At 40.2% G+C, this 20,739-nt stretch overlaps 1 protein-coding gene and 1 long non-coding RNA gene across 3 annotated transcripts in view; one reads left to right on the top strand and one right to left on the bottom strand.

The window, feature by feature from the left end:
- LOC135261521 (uncharacterized) overlaps window positions 1-5,152 on the bottom strand; it is a 16,976-nt gene extending 11,824 nt beyond the window's left edge. For both annotated transcript variants that reach the window (XR_010331975.1, XR_010331974.1), the window contains exons 1-2: window positions 5,086-5,152; window positions 213-436 (exon numbers count right to left, since the gene is read on the bottom strand). This is a non-coding gene — a long non-coding RNA (uncharacterized LOC135261521). The remainder of the gene's footprint in view (window positions 1-212; window positions 437-5,085) is intronic.
- Window positions 3,834-20,739, top strand: LOC135261520 (melanocortin receptor 5-like). The gene is made up of 2 exons (XM_064347884.1): window positions 3,834-4,127; window positions 19,194-20,739. Exon 2 carries the CDS (start codon window positions 19,283-19,285, stop codon window positions 20,267-20,269), a length of 987 nt encoding a protein of 328 aa, XP_064203954.1. The 5' UTR covers window positions 3,834-4,127; window positions 19,194-19,282; the 3' UTR covers window positions 20,270-20,739.

Below are 20,739 nucleotides of genomic sequence, written 5' to 3'. Positions count from 1 at the left end.
TGCTGAAGTGCACTGTTAGGAAAACGTTGTTAAAATTATAGCAACTTACGAGCATTAGCCAACAAGTTGATGTAATTAATTGAACAGCAGAGTTACTGCAGTTTTAATTACAATATAATACCTGTATATTGTAACAGCAGGGATCTGGCTCAAACTCAGATATCCCGGGCGAGAGGCAGCTGCACTGGCCACTGCACTGAAGAAGAACTTACCGCTAGCAGCTCAGTTAGGCCGCCTCTGAAGTGTATCGGTACACTACTGCCCACCTTCCACAAAGCGTGCTTTCATACTCATATGCCAGTCACCGGCTGCCGCACCCGTGGGGCGCTGCCCTGTCCAGCGAGGCCACGCCTCCACTTCTGACACTAATGTGCCAGCGGGGTTCCTGCGAGCCTCCAACTCAGGTCTCCAGGGGGAGAGGCAGCTGCGCTTACCACTGCATGAAAGACAAATTCACTGTTAGTGGAGAACCGCACCCGCAATATTCTTTTCAAAAACTAAAACTACAACCCAATGAAGATTCATTTCACCTTCAACTGCCTGTGATCAGCAAAAAAAAGAAAACATCTAAATAAGTGTGAGCTGATTGGTTCATTTTCATGCTAAAGGAACATTACTGTATATTCGATTACACTAAAGGATAATTGCTGTAGTATTTAATCAGAATTTACACAAAACCTATTGTAAATCTATAGAAACATGCGGCATACAGCCCCCAACCACAAAGTACTGTTGATAATACAGTAATATTGCTGTTAAAATGAATCAAATTTGAAACAAATAAAATGGCACACAATGGGGCACACAGATTCTACAAGGGTTTGAGTGGGTGTACCTTAGCCAGTGCTTTTTGTTAGTTTTTTCCCTGCAGTACACCTGCCATTCACAGACCTTAGTCAAAGAGACTTCTCCTCATCACTAGTTCTCTTCTCTAGTACCGTGTTGTCTGTAGGAAGTAAAATAATCACTGACTGGCAGCCGAGTACATCGGAGCAGAACACGCCGTTGAGCTGCAGTGAATCACGCACATACGTGTGAGTGGTGCAGGGGTAACTCGAAAAGGCATAATTGTTAGTCACAAATTAGGGAGAGAAAGAAAAAAGGACTGAATGCAAGCCACGGATGACCTTTGAATTTACTGCTTGAGAAAATGGGAGACATTCTGTATTGACTTGCAGGAACAGATGGAGTGAAGAAAAAAACTGCTACTTTGAATTGATCATAAATTGCACAGGAAAAAAGAAAGCAGGTAATGACAGCGGAAGATGAAGGCTGAATACGCAAAACTACCATTGCCCTGCATTGAATGGGAAGTAAACATGCAGCCAGCATTCAACATGCATGCACGAGTAAATCCCAACCTCTCATATACGATTGAATAAATTACTCCTCATGTATCAAGACTACTCCCTCTGTGTATGACATCAATATTGCCCACCAGAGCCATTTCAGATGAATTTACAGTATAACTGAATTGGTGGCTCTCATGAACTCATACACTTGCTAACTGTTGATGTTGTTCCTACAAGGTTCCTACAGGAGGTTATGGGAACCGTCTGATCACATATTTTAACTGTTGTCAAAAGTTATCTAGCCTCAGGCAGACCCTTGCTTGAAATGGACTAAATACAGCCTCTGCTGAAGGAAACCCAATGTAAACACTCCAGTTTTAAATCATTCTAGAAGGATTTCCAAGTCACCATTTCTCTCAAAGATTTTAGGAAAGGTGGTCTCTAAGCAGTAATTAGCCTTTATGGAAAGAAACAACCTATTTCAAAAAATTCTAACCTAGCTTCCGCACTGTGTACAGCTCTGAAACTGCTTTGCTTAGTGTGATCAACAACCTTCTCAGGAATGCTGATGCTGGTAACCCCTCTCTTTTAGTATTATTAGACCTCAGTGCTGCCTTTGATACCGATGATCGTGCCATTCTTGCTGGACTGCTTCAGAAACTGGATTAGCATCACAGGCATAGACCTGGATTGGTTTTATCTTATCTCTCTGGCAGGCATTTTTGGTGAGCATACATAGTCATCAGTTTCAATTGCCTGTTGAGTGCTTTGAGGGCCAATCTATGACATACCATTTAACTTTTATGCTGATGATACCTAATTGTATCTGCCTACGAAACCTTGCAATTTAAAGAAGTTACAGGCTTTCCATGCTTGTCTGTTTGATTTTAATTGTTGGATGGCTCATACTTTCTTAAAGTTAAATAAGGACAAGACTGAAATTCTCATTTTAGATAGCCATGTAGAATCTGAATATTTTAATTTTAAGCTTGGTTATTTTTGAACAAAAAGGTTTGAGCTGCACATAAACAGATTAATACAATCTTGTTATTTCCAGCTTTCCATTTCTTTCAGGATCCTAATAAAGCAGATTGAAACACACAATAGTATATGTCTACCGCTTAATGAGATTCCACAAACAGGGGATTCCTTGTTCTAAGCAATTAAACTGAGCTGAGCTCTTCAGGTTCAATTAAGCCCCCTCAACACTAGATCTGTAATTGGGAAGAACACCGGATTTTACACCACTATATTTGGCCATTTGGTCACAAATGGACAATACTACAAATATTGGTCATATAAAATTTTCAGGGAATATCCTTTTTAATTGATTTCCCCTGTATTTGCTTTTTCTAAAGTCTATACATGTGTCACATCACCATTCATTAATCTATTATTTTTACAGGGGTACAGCTAATGGTTTTTGATGTATTGTTATTACTTGTAAATTTTGAACATGTTCATACTTCAGCATTATAATTGTCGTGGAAGAAGCTTCAATGGGAAGTTCTGGGAATTCTTTGTCTCCATGTCGGTCATTACTTTTTGATAGCAGAGCACCTCCTCATGTCCCTTACATATTAGACTGTAGAATGCCTGAAGTGGCCAATCAGAATCGAGAATGCTCTTGGACAGTACAAAATTCAAGACCGGTCACTGATTGACAGAAAGGGAGAGAGGGAGAAGAATGTCAGACAGGCAACAAGATGTCGATGAGGAACAGTCAGAAATTGTCAATCTGATGAACTTAATAACTATTGATAAGGAAATAAACTATACAATTACAAGTAAAATTATGCAATTCTGTGTTCAGAACAGAAAACAGGTGAATATGTTCCTATGACAATGCACCCTGAAAGTATTTGCATTTGTCTTTAGAAAAGGTGTAAGCCTACAGAAACCCAGAATTTTACTCTGTGAAATACATGGCCTTTCAGTACATGGCTTAATCTTACAGCAGCAGTATTTTCAAAATAACACATTTTGGAAAAATATTTCTGCTACAGTACATATCTAATGCGTTCTGTCGTGCATTTTAGACATGACTAAAATGACCATGGTCCTCAATTTCTAGTGACAGATATATATGCTCTCTGAAAACATTAATTATGAATACAGGTCTTTATAGGAGTGGAATCTACAAAAATGGTGTGGGATTTAGACATGGCGAAAGGGGTCAGGCTGGGGGCTGAGCCCGGAATGCTAGTGGTCCCATTGGTTTCTAAATATTTCTTAACACATCATTTTGTGCGCTTCAGTTTTAAAATAAGCATACTGATATCTTCAGTTCAATGTCTGATGTATTAAAATACATAAACTTCTACAGTTATTTCACCGGTTAAATGTGACACATAAACATATAGAGAATGCAGCGGAGACCCCCCGGTCTACAATTTCAGATCATTGGCTATATTATAGTATTTTGTAATAAGAGGTACAGAGAACTGAGAAAACACCAGGAAAAACGAACAAAGACTGTAAAAAAAAGGGAGCCCAAGTGCTTGATCAGTATGGAAATTAGCGGTTGCGCACGCGGAGAAATGAGTTCCTTTACGCGGGAGAGGAAGAAACGAGGCAAGCCTGAATGCCCCTGACGGGAACAAATTATTCAAGTGGGAGGAGGAATTACGTTCTTAGCATCTGTTTTATGGGCTATATATGTCCAGTACCATGAGCGCATCTCGCTCCACAGAATCATCAAAGCTTATCCTCCTGCGTAACAGGCCATCCAGGCAAGCGAGGGTGGATACCGTTTTAAAGTACTAGTCTACCCGCCGCTCTCTCACTGTAGGATTTCTTGAACACCCGTCCACAGAAAACCTCCACGACCCATAGGTAAGAGTTTTTCTTTATTCAAAACTTCAGGGTGAATTATATGCTGTGAACGAACATCGGTTTTTACACAGGCGTTTAAATAACGTAACGAACATGTCTCGTTTGTTTCCTTTTAACATTCTGTTCTATAAAATGTGCTGCGTGACTTTACTTGATCATGCTGCTTTTATTGTACAATGACATATTGGCCATTCGAAAGGGGAGACGTCGTAATTTTAAAATTGGTTGCATGAGTACAACCTGATGATCTAGAGAGATCAAACACCAGAAGGAAACACTCACGAAACCCTCAATTAAACATAGAAAATAACATTTTGAGCTGACAGAGTTAAATTATGCAGACGTGAGGGGTGGCTAACGCAGGTTGAGACTATTGTGAAACTGACTGCGCTCCTGTATGACCTCTTCATATGTTCATAGTTTGCACTGAGCCTTTTTTTCTGGTCTGGGCGATGTCCACTGAAAAGACAGATTGGGGGAGTTTGGAGGAGCTCAACCGCATCCTTCATCAGTTGTTAACGCGCGGTACCTGACAAATGAGTGGTAAACACATCGTTTCTAGTAAATGCAAACAGGTTCTTAATTGTCACTGTATGTTTCTCGCTTCATCAATATTAACATTATTTTCGCTAGCAAGAATAGCCGTACCGAAAAAATGTTAAATGTCTGTAAAATAGCGAAGGCACAACATTGTAAAAATCTGAAATCTAAATAATTTTATAAATTGCGGTGAAACACCGTAATACGTTTTACATGTGTTAGACATGCAGGCTGCAACAGTATGCTTAACAATCTTGTTTGCGTATACGGTAAAGTTCTGGCAACCCAGATGGCAATATTTTAATGTAAAAATTTCAATTTTTTTTTTACTGTGTGTTAATTGGATCAAATGAAAGGGAATTGGTATACCCACCGGAGGACAGGCTGCGGTTATAAGCGACAAAAGAGAAGAACGTACCTACTGATTTTCGTTAAACATCGTTTGCGCTGTTAAGCTTAACTCTTGAGTAAAAACCAGTTTAAATGACAGGTGATTCAACTGTTTTCTGGTCAGATCGTGGGTGGGGCACGTATGCAAGAAATTAGAATTTAATTGCTTAATCACTCAGGTGTAGGCTATAGCCTAAACAGAGCATGCGTACAACGTTGGATTTCAAAGTTGAGTGTCTGCCAAGCAGATAGATAATTTAATTAATGACGTAGAAATTCACCAAAACATAAATAAATAAATAAAATATTAATAACAAGTGCTGAGAAGTCAATGAGAAATACAACTTCGTTCAAACGGGTATATAGGCTATGAAACCTACATGTGCTGTAATAGATTTTTCATTCTTACTGTGTTCTATAATACGGGAAATTATTCTGCTTATATAATGGCCCTTTCAGTCATCTGGTTTGCGCATGCATGTGTGGCATGGGTGCATGTACATAAGCCTATTTTGTGGATGAATAACTGGCATGTGTTCAGGAAATAAGGATTGAATTTGCTCAGAACAGAAGGGGAGGTGTGCTTAGTGCTGGGAAGTCTCACAGCTCCTGGGCTGAATGATGAGCTCTAGACCAGAATCCAATGTTTTCTTTGAGGTGTAGATAGGGTCTTAAACATATCTGTTGAAGAAAACTATTCATTGCAGTTGAAAATCAGACGAATGTGCATCAATCAAAAATTGTTAGGGAGATGTGCTGAGCCTTAAAATGGGATGTTAAGCTTGCCCTATACCTACACAGTACCAAGAGTTTGCCACTTTTCAGGGATTCCTACTAACCACAGACTCTCAGCCCTACAACATTAACTTGCGTATCTTCTGACCTTGCGCGAACAGACAGAATTCACAATCAACTTTACACGTCCACACAATAAAGCCCTAAACTTGGGTGATTTTATTCTCTTTCTACTTTTTCCTTCCAATTACATATTCACAAATGCTCCAGTACCACAATTAATAATTCTCCTCATTGCACATGTAAGCTAATGACAACTTCGGATCTTGAAAGCAGCCAATTGCTTGCAAAATAATTGGATACGCATGTATACAGTAACCAAAAACATTTCCATTTAAAAATATTACAAACACTTTTATTTGTTTGTCATTCATGGTAAAGGAATTACTGAATCCATGCCTATGTATTTTTTGAGCTAGAATGTGTGAATGCATGTCTCTCTCATACATTTATATGCATTATTATTATCAGTTATTATGTATATGTTATATAAGCAACACAGAACAAAAAGGAATGATATCTGAACAAAAACACTTGCAAAATGAGGCCAATCCAGGGCTTTTTGTAAGAATTCCCCTGTCTTAAATAAACCGCATTATCTCCAAAATGATATACAGTAGACATGTTTCAAAGCTAGATATAAAGAGCACATTTGTACCAAAATGACCAAATCCCCTGATCCTATGGGAATCTCACTCTGCAAACATACAGGACATATTTTCTGAAAAAACAACAAAGAAAACCATTTTATTTATTCTGTAGTGATTATATTAAATGTACTTCTGATACTGGATGAAACCGCATTTCTTTTTCTAAACCTATCCCAGGATGTATACAACACCAGGATAAAAGTTTGGAGTGGATTGAACAAAGCAGTAACATTTCATATGCGTTTTCCCAAAGGTGGACCCAAGTGTCTCCTGGACCCAATCCTCTCCAAATGGCACCAAAATGGCACCTCTCCAAATGGGAATATTGTGTGTATCTTTTTTCCCAGCCATATTCCACTTCCAGATGCTAATTCCATTGACAGTAGTGCCACGTGGAACCCCACAAAACAAATAATCTTTATTTACCCATTCCCCTTTTTGATTAAGCCCTGTGTTTCAGTCAAATCTTGCCTTTTGGAGAGTTTCTATGTGCAGAATGTGTTCATAGTGGTTCCTTATCACAAAAACTAAATTCACTTATAAACTATCACTTGCTTTTACCTTGCTGTGTGCATCATTTACAAGAAAATTGTACCAATAAATTCATAGACCATTTATAATTATTTTACAGGTTTTTTTTTTTTTTTTGGCGCAATTTCTCCTATCGGCAGCTTGAAGAAAACATTTAGGCGGCCCACTTAAGGCATTTCAATGCATGAAAAATCCTGAAATGCATCACAAAGAAAATTGTTGTCAGGTCAAAGATATTATTAGGCCAAGTAAAAATGAATGAAAATGGATTTACACAAGAGAATAACTGAAGCTGGAAGTGATGCGTGACATCATCTACAGATGAACGTGACCTATGGTAGTCATTAGTACGGTTCAGCTCCTCTGTAAGGAATGACCTGCCATCGGTTGACTTACAGACGTAATGGCGAGATTGCCATTTTCTTCATTTCATGGAAGATTGTGACTTAGCACTGGTGCCTCGTAGTAAATTGGTTTTATGAAGTGTGTCAAGCTAATATGTGTTTTGTGTGAGTAAGGCATGGGAGTGCATCAGACAGTGCTAGAAACAGTGTATCGTATTCATGTGACCAAGGCAGGGCACGAGCACAAATCACAACAGGACACACTACCAGGGCCAAGGAGTTCCTTAGAGATCAATCATGAAAGCTAGGTCTAACAGGTCTAAAATGGGAAATTATCCAGTCAAAAAAAGGAATGCTGTGATAAGAAAGGAGAATTAAGTAGACTTGGTTAAGTCTGGTAGTCAGGTTAAGAGGTAAGGTGCTATTAGGATCATCTGGGAATAGCAGGTCCAGAATGATCTTATCATGCTGCTGTTGTTGTCAGAGTGGATGGCACGCGTGTCTGACAGAGTAGAGGTTAAATGAATGCATGAATAGTCTGATACAATATACACAACTATGTTCAACATGACTGCAATGACGTCTGTTCTCTGAATTCCAGACTAATGCAAGTTTTTGTTACACAACATAATGTTTGACATTGTTGAATTGAACAGTAATGTGTAAAAAAAAACTCACTTATCTAGGTCGGTTACACAAAGATATTAGAGTCTGTAGTTAAATAAATAGAGAAATATACTCAGTATAACTGCTTTGCTATTAATCTAGTTTAATATCTAAATCCCATATACTTGTCTGAACATCTTCATTTTTTACTAGTTTCCTTGGATTTATTCCTCGCATTTCTCGACATAGACTGTGTATTCCAGCAGTTCACCTGTAAGTCTATAATGGTAATCGAAAGGCTACAGAATGGCACTCAAAAATAATATGAGTTCAAATTTAATTCTCATATCAAATGAATGTACTTATTTATTTGACAATTTGAAAACAAGATTTCATAAGACTGCATAGCAGACAGCAATTCTTTAAAAACTATCAAGGATAGAAGCACAAGACTGCCAGCAGGCTTATTTCCATTGTGGTCCTCTAACATTCAAACATAGACATGACAAAGCAGCCATTACAATACAGTTAATGCAATGCAAACAGATATGATAGAACAATAGACTCATCACAAGACAGACAGCATACTGGCAGATTATATTATAAAAAACAATGCTTATTCAGAATTAAGCAAGGAACAGGCTACAGCAGAATGGTATATCACTTAGTCCTGGGAACACCTGTGCATGCTTGTTGTTGTTACGGCCAAACTGCTTCTCAGTCGTTGAACACATGTTTTTCAGTACTTTCATAATTTTTCCTTGAACTTATTAACACAATGCAAGTCTGGCTACTTATCATTACTTTGTGTCTGAATTCCTCATTATCTACCAAATGGTTAATTTTAACGGCCAGGTGTCCACACCTTCACCAATGATGAGCCTATTTATTCAGCTCAGTCTTTGATTAGTTAAGAAAGTTAACCTCTTTTTATGTAATCATTTGCTATGTAGCACAACAAGCACATTGTGAATATGGGACCTTTATTCTTCATGCCATTGATTGCTATTTCTGACATGTGGCTTAAGAGGATAATAATCCATCAGAACCTGAACAGCTTCTAATTAAGAATAATTAACAGCTTGTTAAAAATCTGGGATTGCAGCTGGGTTTGGAATGAAGCCAGCATACACAGGGGTCCCCCAGGACTGAGAATAAGGACCACTATTATAGTATATGGTATGGAATGGCATAGAATAGTATGTTCTAATTATTATATATATATTAATTATTTTCTGTTGGTCTGACCTGTTTACCATATTATTGCCCAGTTTTTCACACTGATTGAGAGTATTTGTGGTGGTGATGGACTCTGTGTGTTTGTGGGGGGTGGGCTGAGGGTGGGAAATATATAATAATAATAATAATAATAATATCCTTGCATTTATATAGCACCTTTCCGAATGCTCAAAGTGCTTTACAGTCAGGGGGAACTCACCTCGCCCACCACCAATGTGTAGCACCCACGTGGGTGATGCACGGCAGCCATTTTGCACCAGAAAGCTCACCACACCTTAGCGAAGGTGGAGAGGGAGAGAACATATTTTTAGCCAATTAAATCTGGGGATGATTTTGGTGGCAGTTTGCAAAAGCCAGATCTGGGATTTAGCCAGGACACCAGGGAACCCCCTACTCTTAGCAATAAGTGTCATTGGATCTTTAATGATCACAGTGAGTTAGGACCTCAGTTTAACGTCTCATCCGAAAGACGGCATCTCCTACAGCACAGTGTCCCCGTCACTGCACTGGGGCATTGGGGTTTATTTGACCAGAGGAAAGATTGCCCCCTGCAGGCCAAGCAACACCATTTCCAGCAGCAACTCAGTATTCCCTGGTGGTCTCCCATCCAAGTACTAACTAACCCCACACCTGCTTAGCTTCAGCCATTCGGCAGGAGCAGGAATTGGGAAATGGGAATTCTGGGAACACACTCCTCACGGCTCACGCTGTTTTTTCTTTCTCCTTCAATTCTTATTACGACTACATTATTTCTCATAGTAGGTTTATTTATTTTTGGCCTAATTTTCTTTATGCATCATCTGCAACTATACACAACCATCCAAGATGGCTGCAAGCAGAAAGGTGAGTTTAGATTGTCTTGCAGTCCTTTGTCCTCTAAATTGTCATTTGTAGCTCTAGGCCCTAATCTGACTAAACATTCATCTGACTTAATCATTTTACCCTATTTTGATTAATTGTATTATATTTTATTGTATTTTCTATTTATTTTATTTTACTTTTATTTAAATCCTAGTGCATGTATTTTAAATATACCAAATATTCTGAATAGTCAGATGGAAAAGGACTTTACTCAGAATGGATTACTCACTATGGTTGGGAAAGCCTAGGCACCAAACACAAGCAGTACACCTTTGGTTTGCCTCTGACTTGGATATGGGGCCGGGTTCTGGTCTGGTCTGGTCTGGAGCCGATGCCCGATGCCTGTCGCTGCCTACTGGGATTGGGGGTGCGTGCCCTGCGAGCGTTGCCTGGGCATTGTGATTCGAGAGAGCCGCAGTGAAGACCAGTTTGAAAGTGTGGACACAAGTGAGCAGGAGCGAATGAACAGTGGCCTGCCACTTGCTAGTGTGAACCTGCTGCTCTACGCCTGAAAATACTTTTTAAGTGCTGGAGTCCTGGAGGAGATTGAAAACAGTGCAACACTGTTCCGTTCAACAGCTACCAGTCTCCTGTGCCAGAAAACGCTCCTGGATTTGAACAAAGTGCTTCACAGCCAGCCTTCATCTATATAGCTCTTCCCAGCATCTCTTCATACGACATCAGTGTGATATTGCATGATGTACCTGCTTGGAATCTCACTCAATCTCCCTCCACACAGCGTGTTGACTGCCAAAAAGGTATTGTTTATACACAAAACTCAACATCAACTAACCTCTATGTAACATGGCTTTCCCAACAAAAGGATTACGGTCTAATGCTACGCTACTGTTTATGGTTTTAAACAATCCACCCATCAATTATACACTTCGCAATGGGCATTTTAAATAAAACAATTACCAGCACATGTCCTGTTCTATTTATCACTTTTTTTTGACAGGAGTACAAAATCTGGACATGTATTTGAACTTAAAGGGCAATTTACAAGTGTGCCCCTTATCAGACCCCTGAAGGGAAACAGACTGTTAACTGTGCTGACAGGAAGTCAGCAGGGTGTGATAAAGAAACAGTGCTCAGTTGCAAAACATCCTACTGGATCAGCATTATGTAAACCTCCAAAACATCATGTTTGGTTTTGTCGGAAAGCCGATGTCATGGCGAACAAGTTGATGTCACAGCTACAAAGGTTAACCTGTAGTGGTATGCTTGCAGAGATAGCCCAAGCAAGATCATTGATGTATTATTTTGGTAGGATTGTGTCTTTATTTGATGACTTGGGGTTTTTTATTTTTTATTTTTCAGTACATAAGGGGAAAGGTGCAATGGTTCAGGGAGACTCATCAATACGACCTTCTGTGTGCCATTCGTGTATAGCCATCTCACTCCACATACAATTTTTTCATCATTGGATATTGGCATTATTGAACACACTGTACAATAAATTGAATTCACTTTAACCAGCAGTTTCAGGGTCCTAATCTAAACATATAACTCAGGATATCTGCATCCCTTTGTCACTTGCCTATACACTAGTGCTGTACCAAGATACACAATTGTATCTGTGCAGGCTACACAAGCCAGAGGCATGTTCCCCCATCCAAGATAGATAGCGATCCGTGTACAGCCACACTACTGGCAGACGGGTGTAGCACAAAATTCTGGGCCCGTTACATAAGCAGTCTCTGTGGGCCCCCTTCCTCTCTTGATCCATGTCTCTCACGCATCATTCCAGGCTTTTCGAGGGCCCTCCCCCCATTCGGGCCCTGGGTAGTCAGTCCCACTTTCCCCCACCCTCTATGACGCCCCTGCAGGCAGATGAAATGGCAGGCCTGCCATCCCTAGTTTACCAGATGGCTTCATTTCGACACTTTTATTTACAAGGACACTATAGGGTAACTCCCTTATTATTTAACTTCTTATAACCTGTGTTATAAGAAGGTCTGCAATAACCAGCCCCAGACGGACATTAAACTGGACCACTTTATACCTCTGGATGATTTTACAAGGTTATTGCAGACCTTAAAAACTTGATGTTTGTAATAATTTTACTCGATTTGTATGATGTATAATTTGTGGTTTTATTGATGTTCCTTTGTGTATGATGTTCTATGTGTAAATCGGCTGCTTGTTGCTTCTCTTGGCCAGGGCTCCCTTGAAAAAGAGATGGAAATCTCAGCGGGACTCGCCTGGTAAAATAATGGAAAATATATAAATAATACAATGGTTAATTTCCTGTGGATTCTCTTTTGATTACAGATGGAACTTAATAATATGGCTGTTAAATAATTCCACAACTTCATACAGATAAATATACTGCGATTTAATTAAAATGCTATACGGCAATAAGCTATCAAACGAGGATTGTTGCTGCTCAGTGCAAAAACTTCAGTTGTTCAGCAGGTCACCCATCTCTTTCAGGATGAGACTGTGCGCACTGATTGATCGACTGATTCATTAATTTTCCGGAAATTCCTTCCGCTTCATACATTCGGCAGAAGAGAACACGACATATAAAAGCTCAATGCAGTGTATTCAGTCTGTTGAAGGCCCCGCACATCATTACAAGCAGTAATGCAATCAGACCATCGCAAGCTCACGCTGCCTGGGAGGAAGTCAAACTTGATTCATCAGTTCTATAATGTATCATAATGTGTTGGCTGACTAAAGATTGTAATTGGCCATTGGTGCTTTGTTTAGCCTTCCCACCCTGCTGTGTGGCAGAAAAGGCGTTACTTTTTTCTTTGCTTTGTCTCATCTTCACCCTGATGAGTCACTGACCTTCAGCCACCCATATTCCTCCTTTCTGTGACACATGGACACATCTCCATCACTGCAGGTTGGTTGACCCTGCGAACAGGAAAACCATTTGCTCCTCAAATGTAAATGTCAGTTTGCTTAGGAGAATGTGCCTGAGCTAGTATGTACATTGCTTTTCTTTTCATGAAGTTTCTTTTTTGCTTCTGTCACTTAGTGTATATGGCATGTTTTCTGTTATGTTCTTTCTTTGGCTTTGTGCTGTTGTGAAACATCCTATGCGACCAAAGTATATTGACAAATAAAATCCCTGGCCAGTTTACATGGTATGATCCTTCTGTTCAGCACCATTTTCTAACCTCTAACCACTAAGGCTGAAAGGAGAAGTATCCTCATCAAAACATGAAGGCCAAGAGCTAGAGAATATTTGTTGCTTATATGACGCATACAAAATGGAATCTTCACTTGAGTGCTTGAGTATTTTAAGTAGTAATGTTAAAACCATGGCTGCATCTGAACTGTCCTTGGTTGCATGTACTATTGTATGTACCTTAGTCTGACTCACAGGATATAGACTGGGTATAAGCCTGCCATTGGCCGACGCTACATGAAACAACAACAACTACCTCAGAGCTAGCAACCTACACGCAGAAAATGGCAAGTTTTGGATTTGGATCGTGCAATAAGGCAGGCCTGCTTGGTTCTTTCGGTGAATGGCTGTAAAGATATACAAAGCATATGTTTAGAACATTTGCTGTCTAACAGGGATGTTCTTGGATGTCTGCCCACCTGTTATGGAAAAAGTTTCATATACCAAGCATGGCCTATCGTCTGCAGTGAGCTAGCGAGGGTAAACACAGAGATATGGTGTGAAAATACATGGTTTTGGTAGTGTCCCCCGTGGTCGCGATAATGGAGGACCAGGTGAAAACCCTGCAGTCAAGGGCGGTAGCTGCAGCGTACGCTGGGCAAGATCCAGACACGGACGAGAAAATAGCTGCTCCCCGACACTATTTTGCAAGGGCTCCGCCGCTGCATCCTGGGCTTAGCGCCGCCCAAAACAATTGTGATTGGTTTAAAGAAATACAAACAAGCGTTTTTTTTCCCTATAGCGGAATGATAATGGGTTCAGCCAGACCTTTCTCCAGTGCTGGCACAGCACTGAAACAAAGTGTGGAGATAGATCTGGCAATGCAAGCTTATATGTACCTTAACTGGTGTTACCAAGCAAACTCAGGAGCATTTTATCTAACCGTTTCTTCTGTTTCTCCAACTGTTTCAGTGTCTTCACTTTATTAATTTTGTCTTGCAAACTGCATGAAAAGGGGCTGTAAAGCAAGAAGGTTTACAGTTATGTTTCTAGGTTGTTCGAAAGAATAATCCTCAGCTACCATCCTAGCTGAACTTTAAGTGGGAAACACTTTTTACTCTGAAATGAGCACACTTTTTTGTACCTGACTATTTTGAAAACTGTTGTGCTCGAAAGCATTCTCATGATATAGTTCAAGTGAGAGTACCATGGCCTTGAATTTCAGGGTCTCTCTGCTTTCTGTCATGCTCGGTTATAAATATAGTTTTTTTTTGTAAAAAAGAAAAAAAAAAGTGTAACAGGGCCCATTTCTCCACTTTACAAAATCAGGCACAGAATTAGGCCCATCTTCTATGTTTTTTGTGTGAATTGTTTGTGTGTTGATTGTATTTACTGCTGGCTGTGCAACAAATTGCCCCTCGGGGATAATAAAGATTACCTTACCTTACCTTACATTAAACAAGAGAAGCTATGAACAGAATCTGACAGAAACAGCGAAATTTACTGCAAAACAGAAAAGAAGGCAGTTTTGTGGATGTTCAGTTGAAGCCTGTTAAAAATGGTAAAACGTGTCATTCATGTCATTCCCTCTGTTCCAGAAATTGGCTTGCTAGACTGGTTGTGTTATCAGATGTAAAGTAGAAGGGAGACCTAGCCTTCACAGTAAATGTCAAGTGTTAAATCAACTTTATTTCACTCTGACAGAGTGCATGTGGTCCATAATTGATTCATATAAACACATTCAAATGGACCCTTTTCAAGCTCCACTCAAAGCCCATTAGTTACTGCTGCTGAGTCTGTCAAGCTTTTGTTTCTGAGAATAACTTTCCATAGGAAACCATTCAAAAAGAAAAGCACACACACACACACACAGTAAAATGTTCAGTATTAAATCAGCTCTTACAGAGTTTATAGTATATATGTCCACTATGGCATCTATCAATTTTGTATGAGTTCAATTAACATTTTACAGCGTACGGCTCATCACCATCTGTATTTGAATATATTCAATCACATTACACTCAAAAAAGGTATTGCCTCATTTACATGCCTTTGGGTGTCTTCCTGTGGTAGTTGAGATTAATTGAGTACAGATTAGAGTGTTTGAGTCTACTCTGAGGGTGTTATTGACTGGATGAACCTGATAGGATACCAAAGTTTAGTTATTGGGGACTTCTTCTGTTTGCAGCTTATGGCTGGTTTTTCTTAAGTGGGGGAAACTTCAACCCTGGAGATGCTATTTGTTCAGGGATAAATCGATATGCATGGTGCATATTCTAATAAATGTAAACTATTGCTTTTGTATTATGCTGCACCTGATATTTCCTGTAGAGTTTAATTCCAAGGAAAATCAATTCCACCTTGAGTTACAGGTGACAAGCTACCTTAAACCTGCCTTAACAATCTACCTCACTCTACTTACCTTCCATTTTGAGTCAGCTGTCATTCATCTTTTGTATATTAGAAAACGGAATGTGTTGTTGATAGCCAGCCTGCACTACAAATGAGGGTCCCTTTCAAACTTGATTAATAGCACTACGACAACACATGCAAATCTCTTGGACAGAAAAGCCATGGAAAAAAAAACATTGGTTTTGGACATTTGAAAGACGTGTGAAGACAAAAACAGTGATCACATCACAACAGATGCACTGTTTCAAGGTTATTCAATGGCCCAACATTATGCTCTACAAGTTATGACATTGGGTTGATAACTGGAAAATCAAGACTCAGATCTCGGGTGGGCCACCACAGCTGGTCCCTCAAATGACTAAACCCAGGTTGCTTCAATTGAATATCTTTTACTTTTGTAAGTAATTGATATCATTCTGGCTAAGTGGACTTGCGAATCACAGACTGTTTATTAACTGGAGTTTGCAAAACTAAAGATGAGTCAGATTGTCCAAAGTACACTATACGACCAAGAGTATCTGGATACCCCTTAGTCTAAATTTTTCATGGTTTGGGCTCAGCCCCTTAGTTCCAGTGAAGGCAAATCTTACTGCTACAGCATACAATCACATTCAAGACGATTATGTGCTTCCCCCTTAGTTTGGGGAAGGCCATTTCCTGTTTCAGCATGACAATGCCCCCTGGGCACACAGTGAGCTCCATATAGAAATGGTCTTGTTGAGAACGGTGTGGAAGAACCTGACTGGCCTGCACAGAGGCCTGACCTCAATGTCATCCAACACCTTTGGGACCAAATGGAATGCCAACTACGAAGCCTAACCGCCCAATCAGTGCCCAACCTCACTAATGTTCTTCTGGCTGAATGGAAGCAAATCCCTGCAGCAATGCTCCAGCATTTAGTATAAAGCCTTCCCAGAAAAGTGGAGGTTGTAATGGCTGCAAAGGGTGGACCAATTCCATATTAATGCCTATAATTTTGGCTGAGATGTTGGACATGAGATGTCCAAATACTTTTGGCCATGTGATGTATGTCTGACCAATTGAAGCACATCAGGCACATTGTATCATTCCCTGTCAACCTATTAGTACACATATTTTGCAAGCTGGTATAATTATACTGGACACAAGGGACTGAATATCTGAGAAAATTATTATTTGTGGTGTTGAACAGTGGAAATGCATCTTTACAGTGATGTCTAAAAATACTTACAATTACATAGTTATTTATTTATTTATTTATTTGTATTGCTTCAGCCTAATTATCCCCATTAAATAAAAATCCTGACTGGCTGGCATAACCATTTTGGACATGTTGTACCTGGTAGCCATCTGTGCTATCTTTATCAGTTCTAATTTAAGAAGTGTGCATATGTAGGAGCTGCAGAAGTAGAAGTAACACTATAAGGCAAGAGAGCTTGCTAAAATTAACAACAATCTGCTACATAAATTGTAGCAGATACACATATTCCTTCTCAACTGTCTACCATCTTGTTCAATGACAACATCAAACAGGGGACAAGCTTAGTTTTTTAAATCTACAAAACAAATATAGTAGGCTGTGTAGAACCTGTTATAGGCTGGAACTCAGTTGCTCATGTGTTTACGTCTGTTGGTCAGTTTAATTCAAATTATTTAAATGTGAAAAAGCATTATAAAATGAAAAATATTAAGCTTCTTTCTTTTGTTTAGTGGTGCACTGCCTCCTGAGATGATGACTCATCTAAGACTTCAGTTCACTGATGTCAGCGATGACTCACAGTCATATTGATTCAAGATTTCTTGATTGTACTGAACTGTAGGGGATGCACAGGGAGGCAGCGGGACAGAGAGGATGTTGAGGTTGAAAAACACCACTACTGCATCCTGACCAGAGGCTGGAAGAATGGTTTCCAAAGGAAATGAATGAAAACCAGATATTTTTTCACCAACATCGAGCATTGATGCTGTTGATAAATGTTGATTGAGCCATTTCTGTAGGAGAAAAGTGGAACTATAAATAATATTAATACTAATATGAATGCTGCTGTTACTACTACTACTACTACTGCTACTACTACTACTACTGCTACTACTACTACTAATAATAATAATAATAATTATTATTATTATTATTATTATTACCATTATACAAAAATTGTTGTGTATGTGTCACACACCATGAAACATCCCAGGGAGGGCCAGTATAGCTGGACACAGGGAGATGAATCCTGTGTTTTTAGTATTGCAGAGCGAGAGTACACTATTTAAAACATCAAACAAAAATGTCACCTCTCACCTTCATTAGACCCTGGTCAAAATAGTCTAAAACAATAAAGTAAGAAAACAACGATTTTCAGCTGGGTTTTATCCTCTTGCCCTCGTTCTCTCTCACCTACTGTGAAAGCAGCGCACTGTCAAACCCTTGAGCTGATTAGATAATTCAGCTCGGGTGTCCAGTAGACATGGGCCTAGATTGCCCTGATTGCAGCTGGTGGGATTAAACAATCATTTATCTACAAATATGTTGCTGGAAGCAGAAGTAAACTTCCATGTTTCCTTCTTTCATAAAATGAGCTGGATTACCTCCTAAAATATTCATGTTTGGTCTCTTTATAAAGATTGTAAGACAAAGAATCTTTTGATAATGTCATAGTGCTTAGCCCTGCAGCCAAAGCATAAGGCCACTTTAATACGTAAATTTGCTAGTTTTCAGATAAGACAGTCCCTGCTTCTTCAGGAGGGAGAAAGTAGCTCTTGGGTGCATAATATCAGCCAGTTGGACATTCTGGGTGTACTGTATATCCACAGTTGTCATCTGAAGAATCTGAACATTGCATCTGGGCCTGGTGTTGTGTGATGTTTGGTGTGTGCAGGATGTGACATTTTGTCTTACAGCTCACCTGGCATTTTTACATTTTCATCCCTGGCTTTTTGGAATATTCAGCTGTGTCTTGGTTTTTGGACTTTGATCTTGGCTTTCTGGGAAGAAACAAGCTGTAGTTTGGTATTGTCTTTCATTCATTTTTTTTGTGTCTGTGATTTTCCCATGTCTACGGCATTGTTTTTTTTAAGGTAGTTGAACCTCGTCTTTAGACTAAACGTGAATATTTGTTGCAATTTAATACATTTCTTAATTTTAATCTGGTTGTGAGTTGTACATTTGATAAATGTTGATCCAACAGATTCCTCTGCCTATCAAAGCATTCTGTGATTTAATTTAATTAAATAGACTACAATTATTTTTTGGTTTTAATTCTTTATGCACTTGTGTTCGGGATTCAAAGTTCTGGACATCAAACGAGGCCATTAGTGGGTTAAAACTGCTGGATTCAGAAAATATTTCACTAAATCCTCACTTTGCTGACACATGCAACAGTATGAATATTCAATAAAAAAAATGTCTGTCTTTGTGTGACATTTTTAAGCAGGATTGTGTCAGAACTAAGTGACACTTCATGAGTTTACCAGCTACTGAAACTGATGGAAAGTACACATTGCTTAAGACTTGCTTTAGGTTTGCTTTACATTCTTAATTAGAAGTTCAACTTAAAACACAGTGTGATTGGACTGAATTCAAACCTTAGTTTTTCAAAGAATCTGGCTGTTTTAACCGTCCCCTTCTCCTTTTTACTCACAGGAAACTGGACACCTTTGCAGGATGTGCAGTGTGACACATCACTGATCCCCTAAAGGCCATAGGTTAAATCCGCGGAGGTCCCGGACAAGATGAACGTGTCTGAGACCTCCCGAACACTGGAGCCTTTGTTCGGCAATGACAGCGTGGTGTCCTACAATGCCACCGTGATTCCGACCAAAACCAAGCCCACGGCCTGCGAGCAGCTCAACATTGCCCCCGAGGTCTTCCTCACCTTGGGCATCATCAGCCTCCTGGAGAACATCCTGGTCATCTGCGCCATCGTCAAGAACAAGAACCTGCACTCGCCCATGTACTTCTTTGTCTGCAGCCTGGCGGTGGCCGACATGCTGGTGAGCGTCTCCAACGCCTGGGAGACCATCGTCATCTACCTGCTCAACAACCGGCAGCTGGTGGTGGACGACCACTTCATCCGGCAGATGGACAACGTGGTGGACTCCATGATCTGCATCTCGGTGGTGGCCTCCATGTGCAGCCTGCTGGCCATCGCCGTGGACCGCTACGTCACCATCTTCTACGCCCTGCGCTACCACAACATCATGACGGTGCGGCGGGCGGCCCTGATCATCGGCGGCATCTGGACCTTCTGCACGGGCTGCGGCATCGTCTTCATCATCTACTCGGACACCACGCCGGTCATCATCTGCCTGGTGTCCATGTTCTTCGCCATGCTGGTGCTCATGGCCTCGCTCTACAGCCACATGTTCATGCTGGCGCGCTCCCACGTCAAGCGCATCGCCGCCCTGCCCGGCTACAACTCCATCCACCAGCGCACCAGCATGAAGGGCGCCATCACCCTCACCATCCTCCTGGGGATCTTCATCGTCTGCTGGGCGCCCTTCTTCCTCCACCTCATCCTCATGATCACCTGCCCGCGCAACCTCTACTGCGTCTGCTTCATGTCCCACTTCAACATGTACCTCATCCTCATCATGTGCAACTCAGTCATCGACCCGCTCATCTACGCCTTCCGAAGCCAGGAGATGAGGAAGACCTTCAAGGAGATCATCTGCTGCTACAACCTGCGTAACGCCTGCGGGCTGGCCAGGAAGTACTAGGATGACTGAAGGAGCCCAGAGAAATCAATTTGAATAGTTGGTGACACGTGCTTTAATGTTTAAACCATGAAATACATTTCCTGTGAATATGCACCAGCCAGTTGTTTTCGAGTGCTATTTTGAAGTGTATTGCTCAGTTTTGTTGGATATACTGTGATCCACTGTGCTCTTGTTTCCGCGTAAAGAAGAGGCTGCTGGGACTGCATTGTAGATGATTTTCAGTTCATTTCAGATTCACCATTTGCTGAGACTTTGTGTTGTGCTCTGGTACTATGAATAAAAACAAAGATCAGTTTTAGATAAATTTTTCCTCATTTTGTCTTATCTCTAATGTTTGTGGTTTGTTTTCCATCTCTGTCTCACTTTCCTTTCCCATCTTTGCTGTTTCACCTGCGTATTACTGTGTGCACCAAAAGTGTACAGTTGAGCAAAGATTGTATTTTATGAGTATATTTGTCAAAGGTGTAGAG

The sequence above is a fragment of the Anguilla rostrata genome, chromosome 8 (genome assembly GCF_018555375.3).
Source record: "Anguilla rostrata isolate EN2019 chromosome 8, ASM1855537v3, whole genome shotgun sequence".
Classification (NCBI taxonomy): domain Eukaryota; kingdom Metazoa; phylum Chordata; class Actinopteri; order Anguilliformes; family Anguillidae; genus Anguilla; species Anguilla rostrata.
Note: the sequence above shows the minus strand (reverse complement) of the source record. Positions and strands in the feature narration are given on the sequence as shown.

Excerpts from the sequence above, each read along its gene's own strand:
- LOC135261520 (XM_064347884.1), top strand. The coding sequence starts at position 19,283 with ATGAACGTGTCTGAGACCTCCCGAACACTGGAGCCTTTGTTCGGCAAT.